Raw genomic sequence first — 26,161 nt, 5'->3', positions numbered from 1 at the left:
AAAAAAGTTATACAAAATATAATCGGTGTCGTATGTTAAATTAAATATGAATTAAAAATAACGTGTTCAATTTAAATTATTATAGTTGTTACGTCTTAATGTAATTTGTTATTTGATTTCATGTAGTTAATGTTCCTTATGAGCTTACAACTGTTTAATCCTGCCACATGCACGATGTGCAAAATTAATTAATAATTTAATCTTAATTTTGTTCCTTTTCAATCTCGTTTAATGTTAACAGACTGCTCCTCATCTTAGAATTTGTAACATAACAGAAGACTGATTTAGACTTTCTGTTATCGATGACGATTTATATCAACTGTCGTTTTGGTATTTTTCTTGTACTAAAATGTGTGTATTTTCGTGTCATACTTTTGATTTGGCTCTAGAGTCGAGACAGTTTGAACCGTAAATTCTAAATTCTAATTATGAAATATGTTTTGTCTCACCGAATTGAAAAACTGCGTACATACAAAAACTTAAGCAAAACTTAAAAAACAAGACAACTAAATATTTATTTATTGAAACAAATCGATAGTAAACATCTGGTAATAGTATGGTAAATGTAATTATTGCAATTGTTTCAATATCAATAAAATAGTAGATTGCTTAAACTAGACAACTCTAGACTAGTCTTACTCTAATTTAGTTCGTAAAGTATGTACTAAATAACTATATCTGCTTCAAGGCCCAATGACTCGGAGTGCTTCTTAGCCTTCATTCGTAAATCCGCTATGCTGGAATTCTTGTGCGCTGCGGCAAATGCGGCCAAATGAAGCGGATACTGCGGCAATGCGAAAAGTCCAGCGGGTCTGCTTCTATTACTTATTGCCGCCGCATACTGAAATCACAAAAGCACATAAGTAACTCAATTCGTGAATTATGCTTTATGCCACTACCTGGTGTGCAGCAGCGGATAAAATTGCTGGATCGAAGGCGGAAAATGCTGCTGCTGCTGCAACGCTGCCGGAAAAGTGTTCAGCTGCGGCCGACACTACAGCCGCTGGTGACGGAGCCCGATTATTTACAATGCTGACGGCACTTTTCCCGGATTGATGCTGCACACTGCTTAAAGCGTTAGTTGATGGCATAATAGACGTATTTGTATTGCGGATAGTAGCCAAGTTTACATAAGGTGCCACTCGGCAAGGCTCGAGAGGCGTTGACACCGGCGGGCTTCGGCTGCTTAGTAATATACCTGCAATATTTAACATATTTTGCATGAATCAAAAGAAGTATTAAGTACATATGTATGTAAGTAAATCCGTATATCTTATTATTTCCGACACTTTTACCAAAACATTTAATTTATCATGTACTCATATTTTTATACCAAAAACCCAATTAGATGGGTATAGAGGTATAATGTTTTTGTACAAAAGTATGCACCAGGCAGACAAAAGCGTCTTCAGGCCGACAAACATCCGAGTCGATCTAGTCATGTCCGTCTGTATGAACGCGTCGCTTTCAGAAATTATCCAGATGTTTGCATTTTTACTTTTTGCAGTAATACACAGGCTCTCATAAACTCTTATCGGTTATAAAGGTCAAGTTAAGATCTGATAACTATAGCGAATATGTTGTGTCTTCGGGGTCTTAGGTATACAGCACAACATTTTAGTATCATTTATTTAAGCGCAGGCCACTTTGCTCAGAACTGCCCTTAACAAATAGTAGAACTTGCTCTTGAAAAAGTATGATGCTATGTGTAAATAATTTACATAAGCACACACCTAAATACAAGTACATAAATACAAATGAACATCCCAATTTGGCAAATCGGTACAAAAACTCGTGACAAGTAATTGAATTCATTTTCTAATTTATTGCCATGAAAACACCCTCGAGTTGAGGGCTTGATACTCTCGCTCTTACTGCCGCAATTTGCTGTTGCACCCCCATCTCTGGACCAAGGCCAGACGGACACATATCAAAATGACACTCAAGGGACCACAAGGCCAAGACCAGGTTAGCTTCGTCATTTATGCAGTGTTTTGCTTTTAGGGCTATTTTATTTTCGTGGCGATAAAAAGTCTGAGAATTGATATAAGCCCATAAAACGATGCCTTACTCTGTATGAAAAAGGTGTTTTCTTTTTTTTATTCGAATTTTAATTTGATTACTTTGTTTTTGCTGCTGCGGGCTTGGACTGTTCTGCCCCCTAAGAACATTTTGCTCAACAATTTATGTATGTACATTCATATGAACTTTAGTTAACCTCGGTTATTGAATCATTGATATAGGGCACAACATAACACCATTTCTTTATCGATTGGCCATAAGAACCTTTCTTGTTGTTGGAAAAATAAAGTTATCAAATATAATAAATAAATCAAATAAGATAGAAACGTAGTATACACCAAAGCCAAAGTACTCCAATTTACTATACCCTTTTTCTCTATATATAAAACTGTTCGTCCTAATTGTCTGACTAACTGATTGGTGATCAGCACCCACAAGCTGAAATTTTCACTGTAGTTGCCTTATGTGGTAGACGGGCTTTTAGGAAATTCCACCCCCTAGTGTGGAAAAACCTCTGAAAAGAGTTATATGAAGCTTTTTTGTTTGCCATCTTCAAAGATCTGTGCTAAATTTGATTCACGAGGTGTCTCACTTCTCAGAAAATCCATTTTAGGGTATAATTGGGGATCAAAGATATGGGGACGCTTCGTATTCAAATGAATTTCCGAATATTTTTAAAAAAAACTCAGTGGAGGTATGTGCCACACTTTTTGCAGAGAACAAGCTTCTTCTGTGAAAAATTCGATTCAAAGATTTTTGTGTCGAAGTGTTCAGTTTTGCTTCAAACTTATCTTTAAAGTCCTCAAACTCATTAGAACTTAATGAACACTTTGGGAATTCCGCCTATAACTGTGGAAATTAAGCGGAAAATTTGAAACTTTTTTGTTTACTTCTTAAATTCAAACTTTAAACTCATTTTCAGAGATCTTTGTGATAATTTATTTGATACGTTTTTCGAATAATCCACGGGCGTGCATTAAAAATTTCAACTATTAGTACTTAATTCGATAGACCCCAAATAAATTTTCAAACAGATTAGTATTTTCACGGCAGGAAACTGGGTGAAAAAGTTAAGTCTAAAATGTACAGCAAAAACTTGCCACGGGCAAGGCCGGGGAATACTCGCTCGCTATACATATGCACATGTACAAATAAATTGTGTCTGTGGCATGACAACAAGCAACTGAGTCCCCGTCGTGCTATGTAATCAAGTCATAAAGTCATATTTAACAAATTCGTGCTACAAAGCCAGCTGGGTGCTAGTTAGTGAAGGCAAAGGGGGAGGTAAGTGGAGAGAGCAAGGCCACATCGACGTTGAAGCAATCATTAATTACATATTCACAAATGCGTAAATGTAATATTCCTACGTGTATCTATTAATAAAGAGTATATATACCAAGAAGTTATGACTTTAAGGACCCACTCTCCGAGATTGAAAATTGTTGAAGTCTTATTTCAATTTTATCTGCACTATTCCTTTTTCTTTAATTTTATGTGCACCCTTGCTAATGCCATCCTAAGCCACAATCCTTCTGTCGCTATATTCAACATGGAGATTATTTTAATTTATGTAAATTTAAAAGAACATGGCAATTAGTTAAGTAAATGTTGAAAGTTTACAGCTTAGCTGTAATGCCACAGTTGTCCTAATGTCTCTAGCCTGTCTGTATTTAACCAACTGTTTAGCACAATATGTCATGGTTTCACAGTTTATTTAAATGTATCATCATTAATACATCAAGATCTCACCCAACCAACCTCTACTCTGATTGCTTCATGTTCATTCATCAACGCCCCAGCTTCGCCGATAACATTTTTATTTTCCACTTTTACGGCTGGAATATTTAATTTGATTAAGTTGGCAATGATTTGTGTCGCTGTCACGGCGGTACACAGTATATCCGAAGGGGAATTCGGGGAAAATCACGGCAGATGCGAATTTCAAAACAGCGATAATTTTAATTTCAACATCATACAACGTTTCTGAATTGTTACCCATTCGCGTGTACATTATAAAAGAGCAATTCGCTGCGTTTGAAGCTACGCTGAGTGCGAATTTATACGCCGTTTTTTATTATAACAACACCTTGTCGCCAAATACAAATTTTAGCGACGGCAAACGACCTCTAGCCATATTTTCAATGACTTTTTAGGAATAACTGGTCAATTTTTGGCGGGCGCTATCCTTTCCCTGCCAATTCGAACTCTTATTTCGATTATAAACAATATATTTTTGTATAATTTATGTCGAGGATAACTTGAACTTTTAAGTTTACCCAAATTTTCACAGTTTTGATTAATTAAAGGTTTAATGTAGAACCTTAGATTTCCCAAAATATATTCTAGTTTCTTCAAGATAATTTCTTGCATATAGAACACGATTGTCATACGGCTTACTTACCTTTATGCATTTGATTTTCATGTTTTCGACATTTGGCTCTTCTGTTTTGAAACCAAACCTAAAAATATGTAAAAGAAATGTTATCCTTTTAAAAATACTTCATATTTGAATCAAGTGTTTTTATTAGAAAAATAATTTGTTGATTCCAATTGAATTGATTTTCTGCCTAGCAACAGAGTTTCTAAGACTGTGTAATAGATAGTTAAAAAGCGATAGCTTTCTGCTGTCTGCGAGTTTAAAGACAATATATAATTTACACCAAGTTTCCGTTATTGTATCTTGTGTACCACGGTTGGCTTAATACCCCCATGGACCACTTAAAGTAGCAAACAAAAGAAAACGCGACTATAAAGAAACGTATAAGCGTATATATGATAAACTGAAGGTTAGCCTTTTTTACCATCTTAGATGATAATAATCTTAGAAACCATTATCGCAACAACGATAGCTACATGATATTTGACAGGCCATATCTAAAGTTTGGAGAACTAAGTGTTACCATTGCTCATATCCATTAGTTAGAATAAATTTATTGTAAGTATGTAGAAGGGACTTGTAATTTATTGCACTTGTAAGAACCAGTACGTTGTTCATACATTACCACATAGCGGTCCATTAAGAGTCGCCCTGATTGAGCATTTAAGTTGTAATCGGCCCCCTGTTGTTTCTACAATTTTCTTGCTTGGGCATAATTGTAACGAAGGGCGGCGTAAACCACTTAACACCCCATATCTCTTGGTAGGCTGGTGGTTGAAAAGGCAAATTTGTTACAGGACTTTACTTAAAATCGGCAAAAGTAAATCTTGCCTGTCCTAGCTACTATTATAATTAATACAAATTGAATTTTGATTGTGCTCTTACATCGATCTAACTGTTGGATATTTATCTTTATCTACTTACCCCTCCGAAGCTTATTTGAAGTTATGATAGTTTCTTAATATGTATATATTCACCTGCACTCGTGCTTCACTGAGTCCCAATCGCTGGCTTAATTCCTCTCGCATAAAGGCATCTGGGTAGTGGGTCTCTTCGAAAAGTCTTTCTAGTTCGTTGAGCTGCTCAAGCGTAAAGTTGGTTCGTGATCGTCGCTGTTTACTACTAAGTCCTGAAGGTTCTAATCGGGCTACATTTTCCCCTATTGTTGTTTGTGGTTCCGGAGATAAAGATTTTTCAGAAGGGACCACCTTATGCAATGATATTTCTGGAGAATTACTATCATTCGAACTTTCGTTTAAGTTGATTGTAATTGTTGCAGAAGTTTTCATTTCTGTAAAGTTTTTATAATAAATCATAACGAAAAATGTTTAGTTTATATTGAAATCTTATGAATCAATGTAAAGTGCCGACGCTCTCATCGGTAAACAAATGATTGGTTGGTGCCTGTCAAAGGATTCATATGACTGCATTTTTCACAAAAATTTAAATATTATCGTAACTACGCACAGATTTTTCATATATTTACTGTTTTTTTGTCAATATGTTTTCAATTTTTTTTTTTAATGATTTCTATATTTGGAAGAAAAAATTCAAACGCAGATTCTTAATATAAATAACACTCCAATAAATTAACACAACATAAATGGAAATTGAAAAATTATAAAAGTCTACTACGTTTGAACAGGCGATCTGCCGCTTCAATATTCTCTTTTAATAATCGTTCACAAATTTAAAAAAATATATTGCAACGTCAACGTCAGCAATTTGTTCAACACTTTTGAAATAGGGCTTTTGAAATGTGTGCCTAATGGTTACCTCCTCTAAAGTTCTGTTCGAAATGTTTTGCATTCGCCAAACTGGCAAATTGGGAAAATCAGTTGTAACAACAAACGATCTAAAGATCACGATAACCGCCGTGTATATGTGTGTGTATGTGGGATTTTCTGTATGCTTTTATGTAAATATACATTCCGAATTTATTGTTTGTTCTATAATCTAATTAAGTCGAAAAATATTTTTCGTAATTTTGTTTGGCGGATGAGTTATGGAGTCATCGGGTGGAATAGCTTCAATAACGTCAAGAAAAATGCTATAATTATAAAAGGCAGACTGGCACATTAGCAAGACTAACAATTACAAATCAATATATTTTCCGGTTTGTGCACAGAGTGGGTTTATACAAACAGACGGACAAAATATATAGATCAACTCGGCTGCTGACATAAAAGGATATATAGGACAGACTTTTGATGATATCCCCTTAAGATCTGAAGATAAACTACTAACCCTCAATAGGGGCGGGCAGACCACGAAAAGTGACTTATACCACATTTTTGATAGATAAACCACCCGAAATTGGAAAGAAAACCCGCTCTGATCCCCTCTGATAATCGGGCCAAACATATTGTGGCCACTTTCCTGCCCCCACCAGTTACAAGAATCGATATCTCCTAGACACAGTCCAGAATCACTGCTTTATGGCTACAATCATAGAGTCACCAACCGCACAATCAAGAAAACTTCTTCTTTTAGCTTGTACTGCACGCGCCTACATCGTTTAAAAAAATGTTTATATTTACTTAGCGAAGTTTCGATATCATAAACTTTCATATCCGTTATGCACTTGCTGCTGGCTTTACAATCTGGCTCTTGGCATGTTGATCTCAGGTCGCCATTGCTCCTTGAATTACTGTTAACTGGTTTTAATATACACGTTTTAGAATCATCGGAAACAGCAGTGGGCTTTTCACATTTATCACCTGAAATTATTAAAACCGAATACCAATTATAAAAAAATAGCTATGAATGTTGCAGGGTATGAATATATAGGCTGTTTCCAGGTCTGATTAACTCGCAATATTTTTGTAATGGTACATTCATACATTCTACTACTAAATGCATATATGTATATGTTGGGCTTTTCACCTTTTTCACCTGAAATTATGAATACCGAATACGAATTACAAGAAAATAAAAGAACAGCTAAAAATAATGCAGCGTAGGAATATATGGGCCATTTCTAGGACTGAATAACTCGCAATATTTTTGTAATGACATTCATACATTCTACTACTCAAATGCATATATATGTTGAATGCTCATTTATCCTAAGATTATTATTTTCGCCTTTCAATCATCCGCTCTTTGATTTAAAAACTGTTTAAGAATCGATTACTTTTACAATACGCATATTTACTCAAGAAAAATGATGAACATAATCTATCCATAAAATTAGTAAATATACACTTTAAGGTTATAAGAGAGTTACGGCTGATAGTTCTCCAATGTAGCTTTCTTACTTTACACAATTTTCTTTATTTACACAACTCTTTTAACGAACATATCGTCAGACATACACTGTAAACTTGTTAATTGGAGTGTTCGCGTTAATGTGTAAATTAACTTTTATTTTTTTACCTTCCCAATGTGCGTCGGACACCAATAGATCAGAAATTAACCAGTTTTTGGGCTTAGGAGCAGGATCAGTCTTACATAAATGTTCATTATTGGAGATAGTTGCAATTGATTGCTGCTGTAGCGAACGAAGTTTTACTAATGATAAAGGTTTTGGTAGGATCGATTTATCTTCAGAGCTGCTTTCTTCCGCAACAGAAACATCGGTTATATCAATATCCATGGATTCGTCCTCATTGGTGCAATTATCGACGGAAATTCTTCCCAATCTATTTGTGTTGACTAATATATGCTTTGCTGTTGCGTCGGTTAGTTTATGAACACGAGCACTTGTCATTGAGTTAAACAAATGATTAACCCGATTATGAGTTAAATTAAATTCAAACGATTTGTTTACAAACTGTGCTAATTGCTCCATTTTCGTTAGCAATCAGATTTAGACGATATTATGGTTTCTTTAATGTTAAAATCTTCACAGCACTTTTACTCCGATACATAGTTGCTCTTACAAAATAAAACGGTCGACTACTCGGCATGAAACGCCAATAGCATTACAGGTCCTTTTCCAAACCAAATAAAAACTAACACAGAGATGAGTCTGTACTCATTTCAGAAAAGTTCTATGCCGCTCTTGTCTGCTGCGCATGCCATTTAGCTCAGCTTCATGCAATCACATTGCTTTTTTTATGAGAAAGATACATCACTGGGAGAGAAGACACATTCCTTAAATCAACAACCGTGATGCAAAATATGTATTGCAATTGGCACATACTTAAACATACAATTAATAGTACAATTAATTCCCCATCTTAACCTACAATTGATCCCTGCATATATAACTTATAAATTCCAAGATTTTTTGATTATTATTAAAAACATAATTACACTACATTGGGCAAACGTATTCAATCTAAAGAAAAACTTTCCTCATTTGAGCCAATAGTAATAATATTTAATACAAATTTTCCATTCAATTAAATAAACATAATTTTATATAATTAAAATACTTAATGTAATAGTATAAGCTGTAGCTAAATTGCTCGCTCCTTGGGGTTCGCTCTTTTCGACTATCAAAACAACCCCTAAAAACAGTAGTCACGGCTCGTAGAAAAAGGTGTCGCCCTGCCTACTTCTTTTCAATTTATTCTCATTGGTCTTTACGGGCTGGTTGTTCTTGTAAAGTGGTTGTAGGTTGTTAGCTCAACCCTACTTTACTGTTATTGGTTATAGCCGCTTTATGCTGTATACACATTAAGAGTGTATAAAACACCTAATAATTTTCCGTGGAATCGCCTATGTGGGTGGAGTTTCATATTCGTTGTTTGCAGTTTATTTCTGACTTAATGATAGAAATTACTTAAATATCTCAAAGTATTTATTATTCGCCTGGGTTTTTATGAATTAAATTTAAGTTTAGTCTCACATTGGACAATTTTCACTTTTCGTGTGGATTATTAACGTTTAATTGTGTCACAAGAAAGCTTTGAGCCATTAATATGAAGTGACAGTAACGACCAACGGCTTCAAAGTAGAAAAGAACTTGAGCTTAAAATGTCACGTCATTGTTCTTGTCAAAATCAGTGCCAGTATTTTCATATTTCATATTAAAGTGCTGCTCCTCATTAGTCAATTCGTAGTCCTTCATATAACTCATTTGAACCCAAACGATAATCTGATGGAAGAAACGAAGTCTACCAACAAAATATCCACCATCAGCTACACCTGTATAAGTTTCGCTTTTTATAATACAGCCAATAAAAAACAACTTTTTAAACCTTAGTTGAGGGGTTTATGTAAGTTTCTACATTTGTGTAAACTCATTTAAAGAATAAATTGTTCATCAGAACACTGTGAATCGGTTTAATGGTGAGATTTTGGACATCACAGACTTATGGCTAACTTACAATCATATATCAAATTAAAGTTTGTGAAAATCAACATAAAATTATGACTTGGATTTAAAAGTTATAAAATCTAGAATTATCATTATGCTTGAAAAATGATTATTCTTTGTCTTTACATATTCTTGAAGTCATTTCGTGAAGTGGCTCTAATTCCTTGGGAGGTATCAGTTCAAATTCTTGCACAAAATAATAAAAATGCTTATAACAAGCATTTACGTGCGCTTCCTGCAATTATACACGAACAAAATATGTATTAATATTTAGATACTATATGTAGTCGAAACTTTTGTTTAAATACTACTTACCGCGCCAATAGTTACGATTCTATCAAAGTGATGAATATAGACATGTACAAAGACCCGAAATAATCTTGTTAAAATTTTTCGGCAGAGTGACACAAACGTTTTGGGGAAAGGAACATCTGAAATCAAGCATACAGATATTACCATTAATAACGTATAATCATAATAATAATGATAATAAACAAAAACAGACAGGGTGCCCTATGAATACATTCCATAGCTTGAAAAGCAACTATCGCTAGGTATGCTTTAGAACGTTTTTTGATTTTTAGTTATTTGCTTAATATATGTTAATGCAATTTTTATAGCTTTAACTTGATCGATTTCAAAATATTATTATTAAAAACTTTTTCCTGACAAAAATGGCAAGTCATTTTAATTTGATCTTTGCTTGTTCAGCCCCAACAGTCCCTTATACAAACAAAGAAACATGATCAAATATGCCCAGAGAAGTTCGTACCGGTGGAAACTGGAAATACTGCTTCATTGTTAATTTGTGTTTCAATCCAGTCCATAAGAAACTCAATATATTTCTGTGCAGGAAGCGCAGTGGGTTTCTTGTACCTATAATTGGAAGGCGCAAATAATTTACATTATAATAACGCATTACACGATTACTTACATATCTCCATCTGCCCATAAATACTCATATCGAGAGCCACCAGACATTGTTGGACAAGTAGTCTCGTTGCAGTATTCAGATACGGTACCATATATGAGATTGATGCGATTAAAAAAGTCAACAACTGTATATTTCCCAATAAATTATATCAGAAATTAATTGTATATACACATTTATTTGATGGAAGGTACTCACCGTGTACTGCTAACCAGTCATTCATATTCTCACCTTCCGGTAAGCACACAACTTGCCGTAAATTGATACCAGATTGCAAACTAGCCTGGGCCTGCTTGTGAAGCGAATATCGAATAGTACCAGCGGTAAACCTCTTTTTGGGCCTAAAAGTCTACAAACGAATAATTATGAATTTATTTTACTCACGGGTGGTATTATTTATTGTAAAAACACAAATGTCAACAAGCATTGTTGAAGTATTTACGATCAATACTCTAACTATTGACTGCACATTGACAGCAAATAGAAATTGGACATACCTTTCCCTTTTGAAAGAAGTCCAAAAACCCATTAAGGGCCATTTTCTGTCGCGTTTTTATTATTTTTATATTGTTTAAGAAATATTGATGTTCTTAACAAAACATATGTGAACACAGTGTGACCAGCGATAGAAATTAAAAAATACCAAAATATATTTTGCCGACATTAAAAATTGTGTGTAAGCTCTTTTACTTACATTTTAAATAAATGCTAAGCAAGCGAACACTCATTGTTTTCTAACAACAAAAAAAATCGGATTTAAATTCTTTTTCGAATTGAATATAAAATTGTAGAGAAATTTAATCAAACAAATAAGTACCAGAGCCTTAACAGTAGCATTGGACACATCGATATTTAATTTGTCTATGTGATAATTTTATCTAGCGTACCGCTCTTGTTCTATTAATTAATTTCTTAAAAGAAAAAACTATACATTAATTAATGATTTGCACTAAATATACACATTCTGTTATGTTAAAATATATGAAAATATCGATATATGGTTATCGAAAATTTATAGTAGCATCTAGGTCGCCATGTTGTTTAGCAAATTGTGCATCTCTGTTTTGTTTGTGTATTAAATCGCCTAAAATATTGTAACAAATAATATAAATAATGTTTTACGAACACATTATATTGGCCAAAAAAGGGCCGCTAGCCAGAATTTGGTTAGCAGCTCATTGGGATAAAAAAATTACAAAAGCACACGTATTCGAAACAAATATAGAAAAATCTGTGGAGGGTATTTTACAACCAAAAGTAAAATTGGCGCTACGTACATCTGGACATTTACTGCTTGGGGTAGTGCGCATTTACTCAAGAAAGGCAAAATATCTTTTGGCAGATTGCAATGAAGCGTTTGTTAAAATCAAAATGGCATTTAGGCCAGGAATGGTGGACTTACCAGAAGGCCATAGGGAAGCCAATGTTAATGCCATAACATTACCAGAAGTTTTCCACGATTTTGACACAGCATTGCCTGAACTGAATGATATTGACATTGAGGCCCAGTTCTCCGTCAACCAATCCCGGGCCGATGAAATAACAATGAGGGAAGATTACGGCAGCTTATCGCTCTCCCTGCAGGACGATGGCTTTGGAGACATTGGATTTGAAGCAGACACACCGGAAATGATGCGTGGTCCCATGTCGGGCAATATAAATGATCAGCTATTTGACGATGATGTCTTGGCAAATGTTGAATCGAACGATCCAAATATTACGATAACACAGTCCGAAATGCCCAGCGAACGTCTGGATGGTGACGGTTTTGGCGATTCTTTTGGCCAGCCGACATTATTTGAGGATGATCTGTTTGGCGAGCCGCCGCAAACAGTTGGAATAAATAAATTAACGGAAATTAACGAAGCTAACAATCCACCAGACTATTCTGATGACGATGGTATTGACAACTTCAACAACGCTCCATCGCCGGCATCCTCTTGCGCCAACTCTGTTGCAGATGATAAGGAGGATAATTTTCCAGCAAAAGACCATAATTTCAATGAAGATGTCAATGCCTCTGCCGGCGATGCGGCGTTAAATGACTTAACTCTTGTACAAAATGATGACGAAGGATTCGCTCTGGCACCCATTGATGCAACTACCTACAAGGGTACCACGAAGGCCAAGCGCAAGCGGAAGCTTATTATTGATGAAATCAAAAATATTTCGGGAGAGGAAATGAAAGCTCAACTGGCAGACACTTCTGATATACTCACTACTCTAGATCTGGCCCCACCTACAAAACGGTTAATGTATTGGAAGGAGACGGGTGGTGTTGAAAAGCTGTTTGCTCTACCATCTCGAACTATACCCGCTAGAGTACTTTTGAATAATTATAACCGGCAATTACTTTCACATTCGACGCCCCTGGAGGACTTTTCAAGTATTGCCCCAATGGATGTCCTGGCGTTGGAACTGTACGCACAGGAGGGCGAGAGCTCGATTATTATAGTGAATAAAAAGGGACGCAAGCGTAAGAATGATGTATCTGCAAATATAACTGCTGATCAAGCTACAGATAATATTCTTACACAAAGTTTGGCTCCTCCCGAAATGATTCGCGAACAAGACAAATCGTTGGGTCTCTCAGCCGTGTCTTTGGACATTAGCACAAAAGAGCGGGAAAGCCTTGTACCGCAAAGTGACGCTGCAATTTTCGAGAATATGCGAAGTCCAGCCCTGTTATCGTTCAATGACATGGAAAACTTTTCAAATCTCAATGAACTACCATTAACACCACGGGATGGGCATCAAGATATGGGTGATGATTTCCACCACGGCGACTTAACACCTGCCGGCTTGGAGCATGGACAAATGACTCCACATCACGGAGGAATCGGTGACATTGATTGTATACCAAATTTGCCGCCCGACCAAGTCAGCTCTATTTTTAATGACACTGAAGCTAGATCCATATCTGCTGCCAATAACTTCAATAAAACGTGCGAGATTTCAACAGATTGGAATGATTACGATTTTCCACCTTCAGTGGGTCTTCCGAATGCTACCGCCGAAGAACAAATGGAAAATGAAACGGATGAACAATTCGAGGAGAGGGTGTTAAACAAAAGAGCAGCACAACTTTTTGTTGATGTCAGAGTTCACTTTAACAACAGCGATCATTTAACGCTTTCGCAACTAACAGTTCGAAATTCAAGAAAACAGGCCGCGCAAAAGTTCTACTCCCTACTTGTATTAAAAAAGTTCAAGGCGCTACACATTACACAAGCTGCGCCGTATGCAGACATAACAGTGACACGTGGACCTCTGTTTGACAATCCTAAATTGTAATCAATAGCCTGCTTGATTTGGCAGCTACCCGAAAACAATAATAGTTTTGCATGTATTTTTTTAAAGGAAATAACGTACCAATAAAATGAAAAATTGTAATTAAGCCTTCAATAGAATTTTGCGGTTTTTAAAAGCAATTAAATATAATTTTAAAAATAGTTCTGTATTTATTTCAAGATGTTTACTGATTAAAATTATATGTAAATTATTTAACAATTTTTAATATTGTTTATAAACTTGAAAAAAAACATGTTAAACATTGTGAATATATATTCTATTGACGGCTACCTAGATTAAACAGATAAAAACGGTTCCCGAACTTTACAAAGCGTAAGTCTGAACAAAAACCGAAGTCTTAAGCTAATCAACTAAATAATTATTTTTTTAATTTTCAAATTTTCAGATGGGCTGACTTTTTAATCAAATAACTATATAACTCTGGAAAGAATAGGGCCCATGAATATCATCTGTAAATTACAGCACGTAACTAATACATTGTAAAGAGCATTTGACAAAGATTTTATTGCATAAATGTTGTTATATTATCAGTAGGCTCAATAAATTTAAATAGTTTTTAAATTTATAAAATATTTCTAACACATCTTTAAATACGCATAATATGAAATAGAATATTTGCAATTATGTATTTACATATATATATATATATATATATATATACTATGACTTTACTCCACGTTGTCATAAATGTCTTCCAGGCCGGGAACAAGCCGTAATTTTTGGACAAATGCATCATATGCTTTCTGTTCATCTGCAGCTAGCACCACAAGGTTCTAAAAAATTGTGACAATATTTGAATCATACTCTTTTTTAAACAAATCCAGTTTCTTACGTTTGGTGTAAATACATGTTCGCTATTTTCAATGCTGTATCCATTTTGCTCCAATGTCCTGCTTAGGCCACTCAATAGAACAGGACTGCAGAAAAACTGAGAATGCAGTCTAAATTAAATACGATTTTATATATATTAGTACCCAAATTTAACTTACATTTACTGCAGCATTTTTTGCATCAACAATTTCTACTTCTTCGGCACCAAACTGAATGGCATCTTCAGTAACTTTTTCCTCTAAGCTGGGCTGATTTTTGTCTAACTCTGAATTGTAACGAGTTTCGATAAGGCCGAAATCTTGAAACATATGGCTCACATCCACAAATGAACCACTGGAAAAGTTGTTTAACTTAAGTGTAGTTTTTAATTAAACTTTTAATCTTTTATGAATTATACTATTAACCCACCCAGCCTTTTTTATCATTGCGGTTGCATCCATTTTAACGCCAGCTATATTGTCACTATATATGGTACAAATCATATAAACATTTCTTTTGAATCTTATGTCGAGTCGATGTTTTTTCAATTGTGCTTTGTTATGCTGGCATTTCTTTATTGTATTTTGTATTGTTCCGATAGGCATATTCTTCTTCAGCGCATTATCTATTTCTGATCGTAGGAGCGAGTTCACAGCAGGGTCCGCAGATTTACCTTCCTGCACAGCCAATCGAAGTTGTCTTGAAATCTTTGTGAATAGGGCTGCTCGCAATCCGTCTTTCTGGGCTTTTGTATGTTTTATGTTTGCCCACTTTGAATGACCAGCCATGTGACGGACCGAACATTTATTAAAATTTAATTGAAAATATTCAATTCCGATTCGGCTACAATGTCGTAACATCTTTTCTTTATATGAAACATTCACAACAACAAAATGAAAGGAAACTAAAAACACACATGCGTTTACGATAGTTCGTGCCGATTGTACAGGGTGGTTATGTTAAGTAAAGGCTAATCGATAAAACTGCAAAAGTATATATAACAGAAATAACATATGCGATCCATGTAAAGGAACTATTAATTTGGTATTTTAGTATAATCATTTTAACATGTGAAAATTAATACATTTTACTTGTCGAAATCAGCCATAACAAAAAAATACTGATTTTCTTGGCATGTTGTTTAAATAGAAATTTAAAAATCGCTGAAATTACTTGGCCAACATCAGGCAACTACATCGAATTATATATATATTCTGTAAGCGTCATTTTTTATGTGCAGTTTATTTGAATACCATGAAATTAAAGGAGTGTTAGAATGTGCAAATTAATTTATGAAGATTTTGAGTGACGAAATTGCGGACTTAATAACTCACTAACTAGTGTTTATTTAAAGTTTCTTGTGTGCTTTGTCTGATTGGACAAAATAATGCTTGGAAATATCGTCTTGCTGACTAAATATGCGATTGGAAAATTGGAACTAATAAAAATAATTTATTAACTTGGCGGACAACAAAATGCAGGAAATCACAGGAGGACTTTCGTCGTATTCTTTGTATATTCTAAATTGGCAGGACAAGCTCAGTCAGCTCGCCGAAGTAAATCCCGATAGTCATTTAAATAGCCAAGTTACAGTCGATTTAGTGATCACGTTCTTTTTAGAAAAGTAGCCATAACTCGCATATAGACATACATACATATATATGCACATAATTGCATACACATGCACGTGTGTTTGGGTTATCTTCTGTTACATATTTATGACTGTGTGTATTTGCTTGTGCTCCGAGAGGCAATTTATCTTGTGATCATTTGCTTTCTCTAGTTTCTGTTTGCCGTTATTTCGTCCGTTTTGCACAGTCGTTTCTCATTTTATGTTAGTTTGACTGGAATAGTTAATGTGACGCGTTGCTACGCTGTGAGTTATATTCGTTGAAAGCATATTAAAAATATAAAAGTTTAATTTCTTGGGTGAATGCCGTCCAATTTTCGAATGGTATACCTTCTCGGACTCGTTCGGATCAGGCATATTAATTAGCATATCGCAAATATGGTTATTTGTTTTTATTTTAGTTTCCGCCGCTGAGAAAAAGAATTGCTCGATTCCCTTTAATAATGTTTACGTTTGGCTGGCGATCAAATAGTACTTTTCATGCCCATTGCTTGGATTTCCCTGTATGATATACTTTATATACTGTATATATAAATTATTTTCACACATTATTTTCCACCACGGCACCTACGTGAATGCACCAAATTTTTTTTATTTTCTACGTCTGGTATGCACCAGGCAACATCAGCCACTGTGATACAAGGTAAGATCATAAGTTTAAGGTCTTACCGTTCATATTTCATTATTCAATCCATTTCAGGCGATCTTGGGATATCTCTGCTAATTGGAATGTGCCGGATGTCTTAGTAGTTTCAGCAACTGCGTGGATATAGAAAATGTCTGGACATTACGGATCCTAAGTGCACAAAGTTTATTTTCTGTGTCTGAATTTTTGAATTTATCTGGAACAGAGCAACATCAGGCTGCTCGATTAAAGGCAGGAGCATAAGTTGAATCTCTTTCAATTAATATTACATTATTCAATTATTTCAGGCGAGTTTGGAATATCTGTGCCAATTTAAATATGCCGCGTGTCTTTATAGCTCAAGCAGCTGTGTGGATAAAGCAACTGGCTGTGCGTTACGGAAACCAAGTGGATGCACAACGTTTTTACTGCGTCTGGCAAGAAGGGCAGATATCTTTGAATTTAACTCAAACTGCGCATCATCAGCCTGCCCGCCGTGATAAAAGGTAAGAGCATAAATTTAAGATCTTTCAGTTCATACTGTACTATCCATTTATTTTAGGCGAATTTGGAAAAACTGCTCGATCTGAGCGGAATTGTTGCACGTCTTCCAATGACTGCACCGACGACTCTGCGCTGCCACACCATCCAGATTGCTGGTGCTTGCTGGTAAATATTTCACATCTAAGTATCATGTTTTGTCAAACCAAGATAGAGGGATAGATTTATAACTCGGTCACATTCTTGCAGATGCCAAACTGTCCTGTGTCAAAAGACTCATATTGAATAGACTAGCAGGTGGCCAAAGGACATATTTTTCGTCCGTGTTTTTTTCACAATGAACAAATATATCTCTTATGAATAAGGACTATATTTGGCCAAAGGACATCTCGATAGTTCTTGTACTTTTCTAGATATGCCTACTTTTCTATAAAAGATATTTGATTTGTGGCCATAACTCTGCCAATTGCTTAAGGATATCCGAATAATATACTTTTTCTAACTCGTGAGGACCAGGACTATCGATTTCCATTCAAGGACTTCCAGGATTTCTCCAAAAAAATTTCCGCGACTCAAAAAAGACAAGTCCTGGATTCTTAGATGACCCCCTAATATTTTGATGCAGGTCGATGCGCTTGAACCCTACGATCCTAACGCACTATGTCCTTTGAAAATCTGCAAGGATATGACCTAGTAATAAGCAATCAAAAATTAAAATTGTAATTGCCCTGCCAAACGTGCCCCTTTCGGGTATGCAATGTTTTTTTTCGGAAGGCCAAAAGAAGTTATAATTTTTTACTGCTTATAACTCGGCCATATCCTTGCAGTTTTTCAAAGGATTTGTACTGTTAGGATCGTAAGGACCAAGCGCATCCACCTGCATCAAAATATTAGCGGGTCATCTAAGAATCCTGGACTTGTTGTTTTCTGTCCGAACGGTCTTGATGCCCTTTAGCCTTCGGATATTCTTAAGGATATGTCCGAGCTATAACTATAAATAGAATGTCCTGTTAAGAAACATAACATATCTCGGCAACTACAAGGCCGATGTTCTTTGTACAGCTGATATCATCCTCCCAATTTAAAAATGTTCAATAAGAAAGACGGAAGTAATCAAACCAGCTTAGAAAAAATTACCTTTTTGTACACATAAATAAGCTTATAGTCGGTCATACCCTTGGGTATTCTGACGATTCCCGTCCCAATCAAATTATATTGACTAAGACTACCAACTGGTTAAAGGACATCCGAAGTGTCCAAGTACTTTTCAAGATACCAAGGATTTGGGTTTCAGTCTATTTCCTAACGCATTGCGACAAATTTTACTTAGTCCATGATCCTTAGATGACTCCTTAATATTTTGATGCAGTTCGTCCCCACGATCCTAACGCACTATTTCCTTTGGAAATCTGCAAGGATATGGCCGAGCTATGGCTATTTTTCTATAAAGGATACTTTTACAAAACTAGCCATAACAGAGGCATTTTAAGGACTTCCGGCATGTCCTTTGCCCATCGAACTGTCCTTGTCTTGCCCATTCAAAAAATATATTGAAAAGGACGAAGGTCCTTTAAACAGCCAAGATATAAGAACATTTGTTTTGTACATAAAAATGGCTATATTTCACCCATATCCTTACGGATTTCTGACAAGTCCTGTGTCAAACAACGTGTATTGACTAGGACTACAAACTGTCCAAAGGACATCAAAATCGTCCTTGTGATTTCCGATATATGGCCACTTTTCTAAAAAGGACATTCTTTTTATGGCCATATCTCGGGCAAATCCTGAAGGATATCGGAAGGATATACATTTTTGAACTCGTGGGGAGCAGGACTATCGATTGGCATTCAAGAATTTCCAGTATTCGACAAAAAATTTCACTAAAATTTTTCACAGGGGTTTAGTCAGAAAATTGCCAAAAATCGAAAAATTCGGGACTAACTTCGCCATTTGAAGGACTATCGGGATGTCCTTTGGACAGTAGATAGTGTTCATCCTCCCATTTACGAATATGCAACCCAAAGGACGAAAGTCCTTCAGACAAAAAAGTGTTAAGGGCAAATTCGCAAACCGAAATTAGCGTATAACTCGGACATATCCTGGCGTATCCTGACGAGTCCTGTGTCCAAAAAATTGTAATGAATAGGACTACCATCTGGCCAAAGGACATCAAGATCGTCCTTGTAGTTTCAGAGATATCGCGATTTTTACTGTAATTGTGTGATTTCAGTCAATTTTCCTTGCGGCCCGCGATTGAAAAATTACCAAGTCCAGGATTCTTAGATGACCCCATAATATTTTAATGCAGTTCGATGCAGTTGGTCCCTACGATCCTAACGCACCATGTCCTTTGAAAATCTGCAAGGATATGGCCGAGCTATGGCTATTTCTTTCCCCAAAATACCCCTATATTCAATTTTTGACTTTTTTATTCAAATGTGTTTTTATCTTTTCAGATTGAAGGATTCAAGGACTCTTATCGGTTCTAAGGACTTCTACGAATCCATCAAGAATATTCCTTCCAGGATCAGACTTATATTAAGCCAGATATAGCCATTTTAAGCTAAAATCGCAAATACATGTAAAAACAACAAATTTGTTAATTTTAACAAAATAAATAATTTATTTAAAAATATTAAACAAATTTAGTGTTTTTATTAATTGCAAAGGATATAGGACTGCAAAAAATTTAAAAATCAACGGTCGTTGGCGGCCGCCGGCTGCCGAAACTTCTCTAAAAATCAGCTGAAATACCAGGCGAACAGAAATGCCCAAGAAGGTCGACAAATAATATTTTTGCGTCCGAAAAATGACGTAGTAAAAAGGCGCACCCTCACCGCCGGTCCAAATTTGCCCTAAATTCCGCTCAAGTACCAGGCGAACATAAATGCCCAGAAGGTCGACAGAAATGTAACTCAATTAAAACGAGTACTGTTAAGTATCAGTTAATGGAAAATGAGTGCTGTAAGGCGGCTGTTAAGCAACAGGTCCAGATGCAGGTAATGTAAAAGGGCTACTGAAACAAAAAGCATACATGTTTTTGGACCATTTCAATGCAAATTTTGCAGGGATCTGATCCTTTAGGTTGCCAAGGACTATATCGATGGCATGGTATAACCAAGGATATGATAATCAACTAGGAACCATCCAGGGGCGGGGCTGTAGATGGGGGCTGCTGCAAAAAAAAGGCATACATATTTTTGGACCATGCTCTTGCGTATTTTGCAAGAAATAGTTCCTTTAGGTTCTCTAGGACTATATCCTTGGTATGGAATAACCAAGGATATATAGGTCATTTAGGTACCAACGACAGCAATTATTTGTTGATTATGGGTTGTCCATGGGCGTGGCAGATGTGGCTGAAACATACAAAATAAAATAAGTACAATTACGTATATCAGATTTTGGAAAGATATTCCTTTTAGAATACGTGAAAGTCTTTAACATCGGTAGAAATGATTTGAAACCCGATCCAGATTTGTCAACAACTTTAGAATGAGATTTTAAGAGTCTATCCAACGTTTGGAATAAGCTAGAATATTTAGGTCATCTAGATACCAACGATATTGAATATTTTGTTGCCCTGGTAGTGGCAAAGTTGGCTGAAAAACACAAAAAATTAGTTTTTGTTAACTCAAATATATCCGTTATATTACCTACGATTTTCGATAGACATAATATTTGGGATTCGTTAAATCCCTTTTAATTGAAAGAACAATCAAAATATTAATTTCAGGACCAAATCACTTCCTGTTTTGGTCAACATTTAGAATCACATTTTGTTAACTGTTGATCCATGGATATAGAGGCCATCTAGGTACCAACGATACTGATTACTATTTGATCATGGGCTGAAAAATTCAAAATGAAAAATATATCAGTATTTTGAGTAGTTTTATATCGGTTAAATTACGTCCAACTGAAGGATATACCTTTTAATACTCGTTACAAGTCTACAAATTCGGTTTTCAGAACAGACTTGGATTTGGAAACTAGATTTATGTGATCATTGCCATTTTGGTTTAGAATGCTTCAGAATGCATTTTCATCAAATATTGACATTCGATACTCCCGATCCGTACAAGTCTGAAAACGTATACCATTAGAGATACGGACGGTATTTACCCGACAATTTTCACTCACAATATTTTTAACAGCTTCAGACGACTGTTAAATAAGACAGATTTATGTTGCGCGGACGCAGACTTGAGCAAGTAAACCATAAACTTGAGTGGGTGCCATTCAAAGGTGGGTGATCAAAGACAGATGATCACAAGATAAATCCTTCATTGAAACAATAAGCAACAACAAAAATTCGTGTGAGCGCGACTCAAAGCTAGATTACGCATAAGCAACCACACCAAGCATAAGATAACTCTCAAGAAAACACACACCCATTTATATGTATGCAAAGATAATTGCCAAATATGTATGTATATACATATGAATGTATGTGTATATATGGCTGATTGTAATTTCTCATGCGTCGCGCTCACAAATTATTTACAAAATGACAAAATTTATAAAGATTTTTTTTTAACGGCTTCATATTGATTTAATAAAAACAGATTTAGGAAAGATTGCCCTTTTAGGATTTGTGAAATTATTTTAAATCGCCAGAACTGTAAAATTTGTATTCATGTTTGCCAAACTATAGATACTCCCGATCCGTACGAGCACGATTATATATACCTTTACATAGATGAACCGTATTTACCCGACAATTTACACCAACAATAATTTTAAACAGTTTTGCTCGACTGCTGGCGTTTCACTAAAGCAGACAAATTTTGTGGGCAACCAAAGTGGACGAAAAACTAACGGAGTGCGAATTGAGCAAGCAAGCCATAAATTCGTCTGAGCGCAATTCAAAGCTAGATAACGAACAGGCAATCACACACATGCATAAATACACAACATGCAGAGCGAATCGTCAAAAATGTACAAATTGTGTGTAGATGTGTGCTTGTGCATTACCTACATATGCGATGCGCTCTCCCGATTTTTTGTGAGCAGCAACAAGAATTGTTCTCATTTCTGTGTGCCGTTTTTTTGCCGCTCGCGCAGATAAGTTTTGTCTAGCATTCACACATGCATAAATAGGTACGTACAAGTACACACACACAAACACAAACATGCACAAGCATAGGCCAGACGATCTGTTTTGTGTGCGCCCGCGTAACTTTGTTTGCCGTTAATTTGAGCCCAGATTTTGCAAATTGTTGGTTTCTATTTGTTAAAAACTATGATGCATGCCAAATGCGCATAGCTGCCCCCTTCTATTTTGGTCAAATTTTAATTAGGAATTTAGGAATGCCAATAAGGCAATAAGGTCCGTACCAGCCATAATATTATAGCATATTAAGGTCAGACACGGATTATAAATATTTAATATTACAAAAAAAATGTATTAAAATGTCTTTAACTCACGAAAATGAGACCCAATCTTGTAACATTATATCATTTACACACAATTAAAGGCGGTGAGTGCGTGTAGTGGACGACAAAAGCCAGCACGCAGAAAATCGAGTGAGCAAACGATACCAAGCTAAGCTCATGTACAGTTAAATCTTGATGCGGCCAATAAGCGGTAAGCATCACCAAAATTCGTGAGCGCCATGCAGAGCATGTAGATAAAACAAAGGGAATATTGTATGCTATTGCATTATCTACGTCTGCACTGGGCACGCACGAAATTTGATGCTCTTTGATGCTCTCTAATCATGACGAGCTCCATTTTATGTGCGCCCATTTTTTGAGCGCTTTGTGCCTGCGCAACTCCATCCCGAGCCAGTTTGATATATGTATGTATGTACATATGTACATACTATGTATGCAAGTGTAAGTAGTCAATTTCTCGTTAGCAGAAGCTGCGATTCTGAACAGCCGAAATGTATTAATTGAGTTTTGTATGCAATTCTATTTTGATCAAATTTACCAATTGGAATTTCTTAATACCAATGAACATTCCTTGTCCGTACAAAAATGGAAGGAATGGCTATAGCTGATGGGTCCGCTATTGGAAATACATGCACTTTGAAAGTCAACAGTGTCCAATATAATCCAAAAATTTCGATATCGGACCCGCATCAATTTTGAAAACAATTAAACATAACTCCTTGCCATTTTAGATAATTTCGGTCAAATTGTAGAATCTGCAATTGACAACTAGGTTTAAACTTACCACAATTTCGTTATGAAGGCCACAAAGCGAACAAAAAACCAAGCGAATGATAAAAAGATAAGTGCATGCGCGGGAATAGCGAGGGAATAACATGAACAAATCGATGTGTGTATGCATATGTATGCTTGTACATTTTCTACTCACGAGCTTTATTATAATTATTTTAATTGGTTCTCTACATTGCAAATAAAGTGTGATTCTGGAAATTCACGGTTGTAGAGTCCACATAACACTTTACATTTTGATTTCCGTACCGACCCAGATTTTGTGACTTTGATGTAACAAATGCCGTTTTCGTCATAATAATGTCAATTGATACTCTCGATCCGTACGACTCAGAAAACATATACCATACGATATTTACCCGAAAATTTTCACTTCTTATATTTTTCACACAGCTTAACTTGACTGCTGTCGTTTAACTAAAACAGAATTTAGTTGCGCAGACGCAAAGTGGACAAAAATCGGCGTACAGTAAATTGAGCAACTTACAGTTAACTCGACTGAGCACCATTCAAAGGTAGATAACGCACAAGCATATGTACATATGTATGTGTATATGCCTGCCTAGTGCTTTATCTGCATATGCATCGCTTTCGCATGCATTTTTGCTGCTCTACAAATGACTTGCTTTATTTTCTGTGCGCCGATTTTGGTGGTCTTTCTTTAGTTTTGAGTTTCTTTCACCCCAGTAGTCAATTGCACATTATTGCATGCTGAGATCTGTGCACAGCCGCAATTTTTTAACTGCTGGTTGCACGCGAATATAATGTATGTTAAATATGCAGGGTTATATTTTTTGACAATTTCAAATGACTATACCCTAAATACCGATCATGAAATGGTATAGCTCTTGAATAGGTCGGGGTGTATATAACCGCTTTTTTTTTTAATTATTTATTTATATTATTTTTCTCTTTGGAAAATTTACAGTCTTTAAAATGACCGGAAAAAAAGGTATTTCATTTGAAAATTACCCGGCAAAGTCACAACATATAATTTTGTAAAAGGTTTAAACTCACAGCACAACAGCCTGTCTTGCCTTGTTGATTAATGGGGCCAAACTAACGCAAAATAAAGTTGTGCAGCGGACCGAAAGCGGACCGAAAAACTGGCGCTCAGAAAGTAGAGCAGCCAAACGATTAGGAGAGCATTTCTACACAAGCAAAAATTAATGGGACCAATGAGCGATCAGGACAAAAAAAAAGTCATGAGTGCATGAGCATAAGTAGATAACGCACAAGTGAACGAACACACAAACAGGTGTCTGCTTTGATTATTATCTCCCTCGCTTCTCCGCGCATACAGTTGTTTGTGTGGGTGTATATGCTGGTCAATGCGACACTTTGCTCTCACTCGAATTTTGATCGCTTACTTAATTTCTGTGCGCCGGTTTTTTCGTCCGCTCAAGGTACTCACAATTCATCAACCCTCTGTGAGTTTGACCCCAGTAGTCAATATGACAATTCTGCACACTCGAAATTTGTTAATTGCTGAGTGAATATAATAATATGTAATGAGAAAAAAATAATATAATGTATGTTAATTATGAAGGGATATATTTTCTAATAAATTCAAGTAAATAAATCTCTAATAATTAAAAAGTTGTGGTATATAGAATCAGTTGAAATAAAAAATGTAATATAGCCCATTGCCTTTATCTTATAATTAAATGTAGTAAAATATTAGATACTTCTTACCCATATTTTTTGATACAGGATTCGTCAGGATACGTTTGAGCTTCAGCATCTCCCATCTACCAAAATAATGTGCTTACATCTCGGCTCTTTGGAGGACTTGCTTCCTTTTCTTTTTATTCTGAATTGGAGGACGAGCATAGTCTGTTCGTAAAAGGATATCCCGATAGTCCTGTCCAATTATGGGCGATTAAGTGATAATATCCTACTTACACCATTTGGGATTTTTAAATTTAACGGGTTGCTTTTGTCATCACAACTCACTTTCCCGGAGCGTACCTTATGAAAAAACCCGACCCAATAAAAGAGCAAAAGTAATCCAATTTTATTATCATATTAAAGTTTTACATTTGTGTTTGTTGATATTTAGTCTTGCCAAAGGTTGAGTTTTCATTTTCAATAACTATAGGTATAACGTGGGATAAAAATTTTGAATGCTAGAGTAGATTGGAGGCATCGGTTTTAGAGTTGAAACGGGCTCAGTCAAGCTGCTAAAAAAGGGGACATTTCGACTTGATCTTCATATATATACACATATATGCATATATATATGCATATTCGTTACTTATAAAAAGAGCTACTACAATCAATGTCAGAATATTTTGTGTGTTACCATTATTAAACAATTCAATTAATTTGCATTTTGGTTGATTTTTTTCTCTCTTATGTTCAGTTCAATTCAGTCTTGCCACGGCTCAGGACGTGACATCATAATCCATCCATTAGATCATTATCCTTAGCATCATGATCGTAGTCAGACATCGCTTCATCAGTTCAAAAGTGTACACATTGTGAATACC

The 26,161-nt window shown here is 35.6% G+C and overlaps 5 protein-coding genes and 2 long non-coding RNA genes across 9 annotated transcripts in view; 3 read left to right on the top strand and 4 right to left on the bottom strand.

The window, feature by feature from the left end:
- Window positions 1-386: 386 nt before the first annotated feature.
- Window positions 387-10,702, top strand: LOC135438877 (uncharacterized). Of its 3 annotated transcripts, none has more exons than XR_010437950.1 (3): window positions 387-565; window positions 689-1,250; window positions 10,380-10,702. It is a non-coding gene; the product is annotated as an uncharacterized LOC135438877 (long non-coding RNA). The 3 variants fall into 3 exon arrangements; XR_010437951.1 differs by having other exon boundaries at window positions 387-548; window positions 10,380-10,700; XR_010437949.1 differs by having other exon boundaries at window positions 387-559; window positions 10,380-10,699.
- On the bottom strand, window positions 554-9,480 carry LOC135438876 (short stature homeobox protein 2). The gene is made up of 5 exons (XM_064697416.1): window positions 7,778-9,480; window positions 5,377-5,690; window positions 4,424-4,481; window positions 900-1,198; window positions 554-841 (listed from the first exon to the last, which is right to left on the bottom strand). The coding sequence occupies exons 1-5, from the start codon at window positions 8,190-8,192 to the stop codon at window positions 665-667; spliced, it is 1,263 nt and encodes a 420-aa protein (XP_064553486.1). The 5' UTR covers window positions 8,193-9,480; the 3' UTR covers window positions 554-664.
- Window positions 9,595-11,252, bottom strand: Mob3 (MOB kinase activator 3). Its single transcript, XM_064697415.1, has 6 exons — window positions 11,097-11,252; window positions 10,798-10,948; window positions 10,603-10,726; window positions 10,441-10,544; window positions 9,984-10,099; window positions 9,595-9,903 (listed from the first exon to the last, which is right to left on the bottom strand). The coding sequence occupies exons 1-6, from the start codon at window positions 11,136-11,138 to the stop codon at window positions 9,778-9,780; spliced, it is 663 nt and encodes a 220-aa protein (XP_064553485.1). The 5' UTR covers window positions 11,139-11,252; the 3' UTR covers window positions 9,595-9,777.
- A 376-nt stretch (window positions 11,253-11,628) lies between these two features.
- On the top strand, window positions 11,629-14,098 carry vtd (RAD21 cohesin complex component verthandi). The gene has a single exon (XM_064697412.1). The coding sequence runs from the start codon at window positions 11,713-11,715 to the stop codon at window positions 13,891-13,893; it is 2,181 nt and encodes a 726-aa protein (XP_064553482.1). The 5' UTR covers window positions 11,629-11,712; the 3' UTR covers window positions 13,894-14,098.
- Window positions 14,099-14,395: 297 nt separating this feature from the next.
- LOC135438874 (probable transcriptional regulatory protein MYPU_6240) lies at window positions 14,396-15,662 on the bottom strand. Its single transcript, XM_064697413.1, has 3 exons — window positions 15,151-15,662; window positions 14,901-15,075; window positions 14,396-14,839 (listed from the first exon to the last, which is right to left on the bottom strand). The coding sequence occupies exons 1-3, from the start codon at window positions 15,579-15,581 to the stop codon at window positions 14,669-14,671; spliced, it is 777 nt and encodes a 258-aa protein (XP_064553483.1). The 5' UTR covers window positions 15,582-15,662; the 3' UTR covers window positions 14,396-14,668.
- A 5,480-nt stretch (window positions 15,663-21,142) lies between these two features.
- Window positions 21,143-21,970, bottom strand: LOC135438983 (uncharacterized). The gene is made up of 3 exons (XR_010437960.1): window positions 21,624-21,970; window positions 21,413-21,566; window positions 21,143-21,331 (listed from the first exon to the last, which is right to left on the bottom strand). It is a non-coding gene; the product is annotated as an uncharacterized LOC135438983 (long non-coding RNA).
- A 908-nt stretch (window positions 21,971-22,878) lies between these two features.
- The window catches only part of RpS21 (ribosomal protein S21), a 75,824-nt gene continuing 72,541 nt past the window's right edge, over window positions 22,879-26,161 (top strand). Inside the window, exon 1 of the mRNA XM_064697557.1 lies at window positions 22,879-22,883. The gene's annotated coding sequence lies outside the window, so the exon portion shown is untranslated. The remainder of the gene's footprint in view (window positions 22,884-26,161) is intronic.

This window comes from Drosophila montana, unplaced genomic scaffold, assembly GCF_035044405.1.
Source record: "Drosophila montana isolate Dmon_TW-CO22-7 unplaced genomic scaffold, ASM3504440v1 contig_402_1, whole genome shotgun sequence".
In the NCBI taxonomy this organism is placed as follows: Eukaryota; Metazoa; Arthropoda; class Insecta; order Diptera; family Drosophilidae; genus Drosophila; species Drosophila montana.
This window is presented reverse-complemented; position numbering and strand designations above follow the sequence as displayed.

Excerpts from the sequence above, each read along its gene's own strand:
- Mob3 (XM_064697415.1), bottom strand. The coding sequence starts at position 11,138 with ATGGCCCTTAATGGGTTTTTGGACTTCTTTCAAAAGGGAAAG. Across the intron at positions 10,949-11,096 it reads ACTTCTTTCAAAAGGGAAAG|ACTTTTAGGCCCAAAAAGAG; the intron begins GTATGTCCAATT and ends ATTCGTTTGTAG. Across the intron at positions 9,904-9,983 it reads GAATCGTAACTATTGGCGCG|GAAGCGCACGTAAATGCTTG; the intron begins GTAAGTAGTATT and ends GTATAATTGCAG.
- LOC135438874 (XM_064697413.1), bottom strand. The coding sequence starts at position 15,581 with ATGTTACGACATTGTAGCCGAATCGGAATTGAATATTTTCAATTAAAT. Across the intron at positions 15,076-15,150 it reads GCAATGATAAAAAAGGCTGG|TGGTTCATTTGTGGATGTGA; the intron begins GTGGGTTAATAG and ends CAACTTTTCCAG. Across the intron at positions 14,840-14,900 it reads CAAAAAATGCTGCAGTAAAT|TTTTTCTGCAGTCCTGTTCT; the intron begins GTAAGTTAAATT and ends CTGCATTCTCAG.
- LOC135438876 (XM_064697416.1), bottom strand. The coding sequence starts at position 8,192 with ATGGAGCAATTAGCACAGTTTGTAAACAAATCGTTTGAATTTAATTTA. Across the intron at positions 4,482-5,376 it reads TCAGTGAAGCACGAGTGCAG|GTTTGGTTTCAAAACAGAAG; the intron begins GTGAATATATAC and ends ACATATTTTTAG. Across the intron at positions 842-899 it reads TATCCGCTGCTGCACACCAG|TATGCGGCGGCAATAAGTAA; the intron begins GTAGTGGCATAA and ends TTGTGATTTCAG.
- vtd (XM_064697412.1), top strand. The coding sequence starts at position 11,713 with ATGTTTTACGAACACATTATATTGGCCAAAAAAGGGCCGCTAGCCAGA.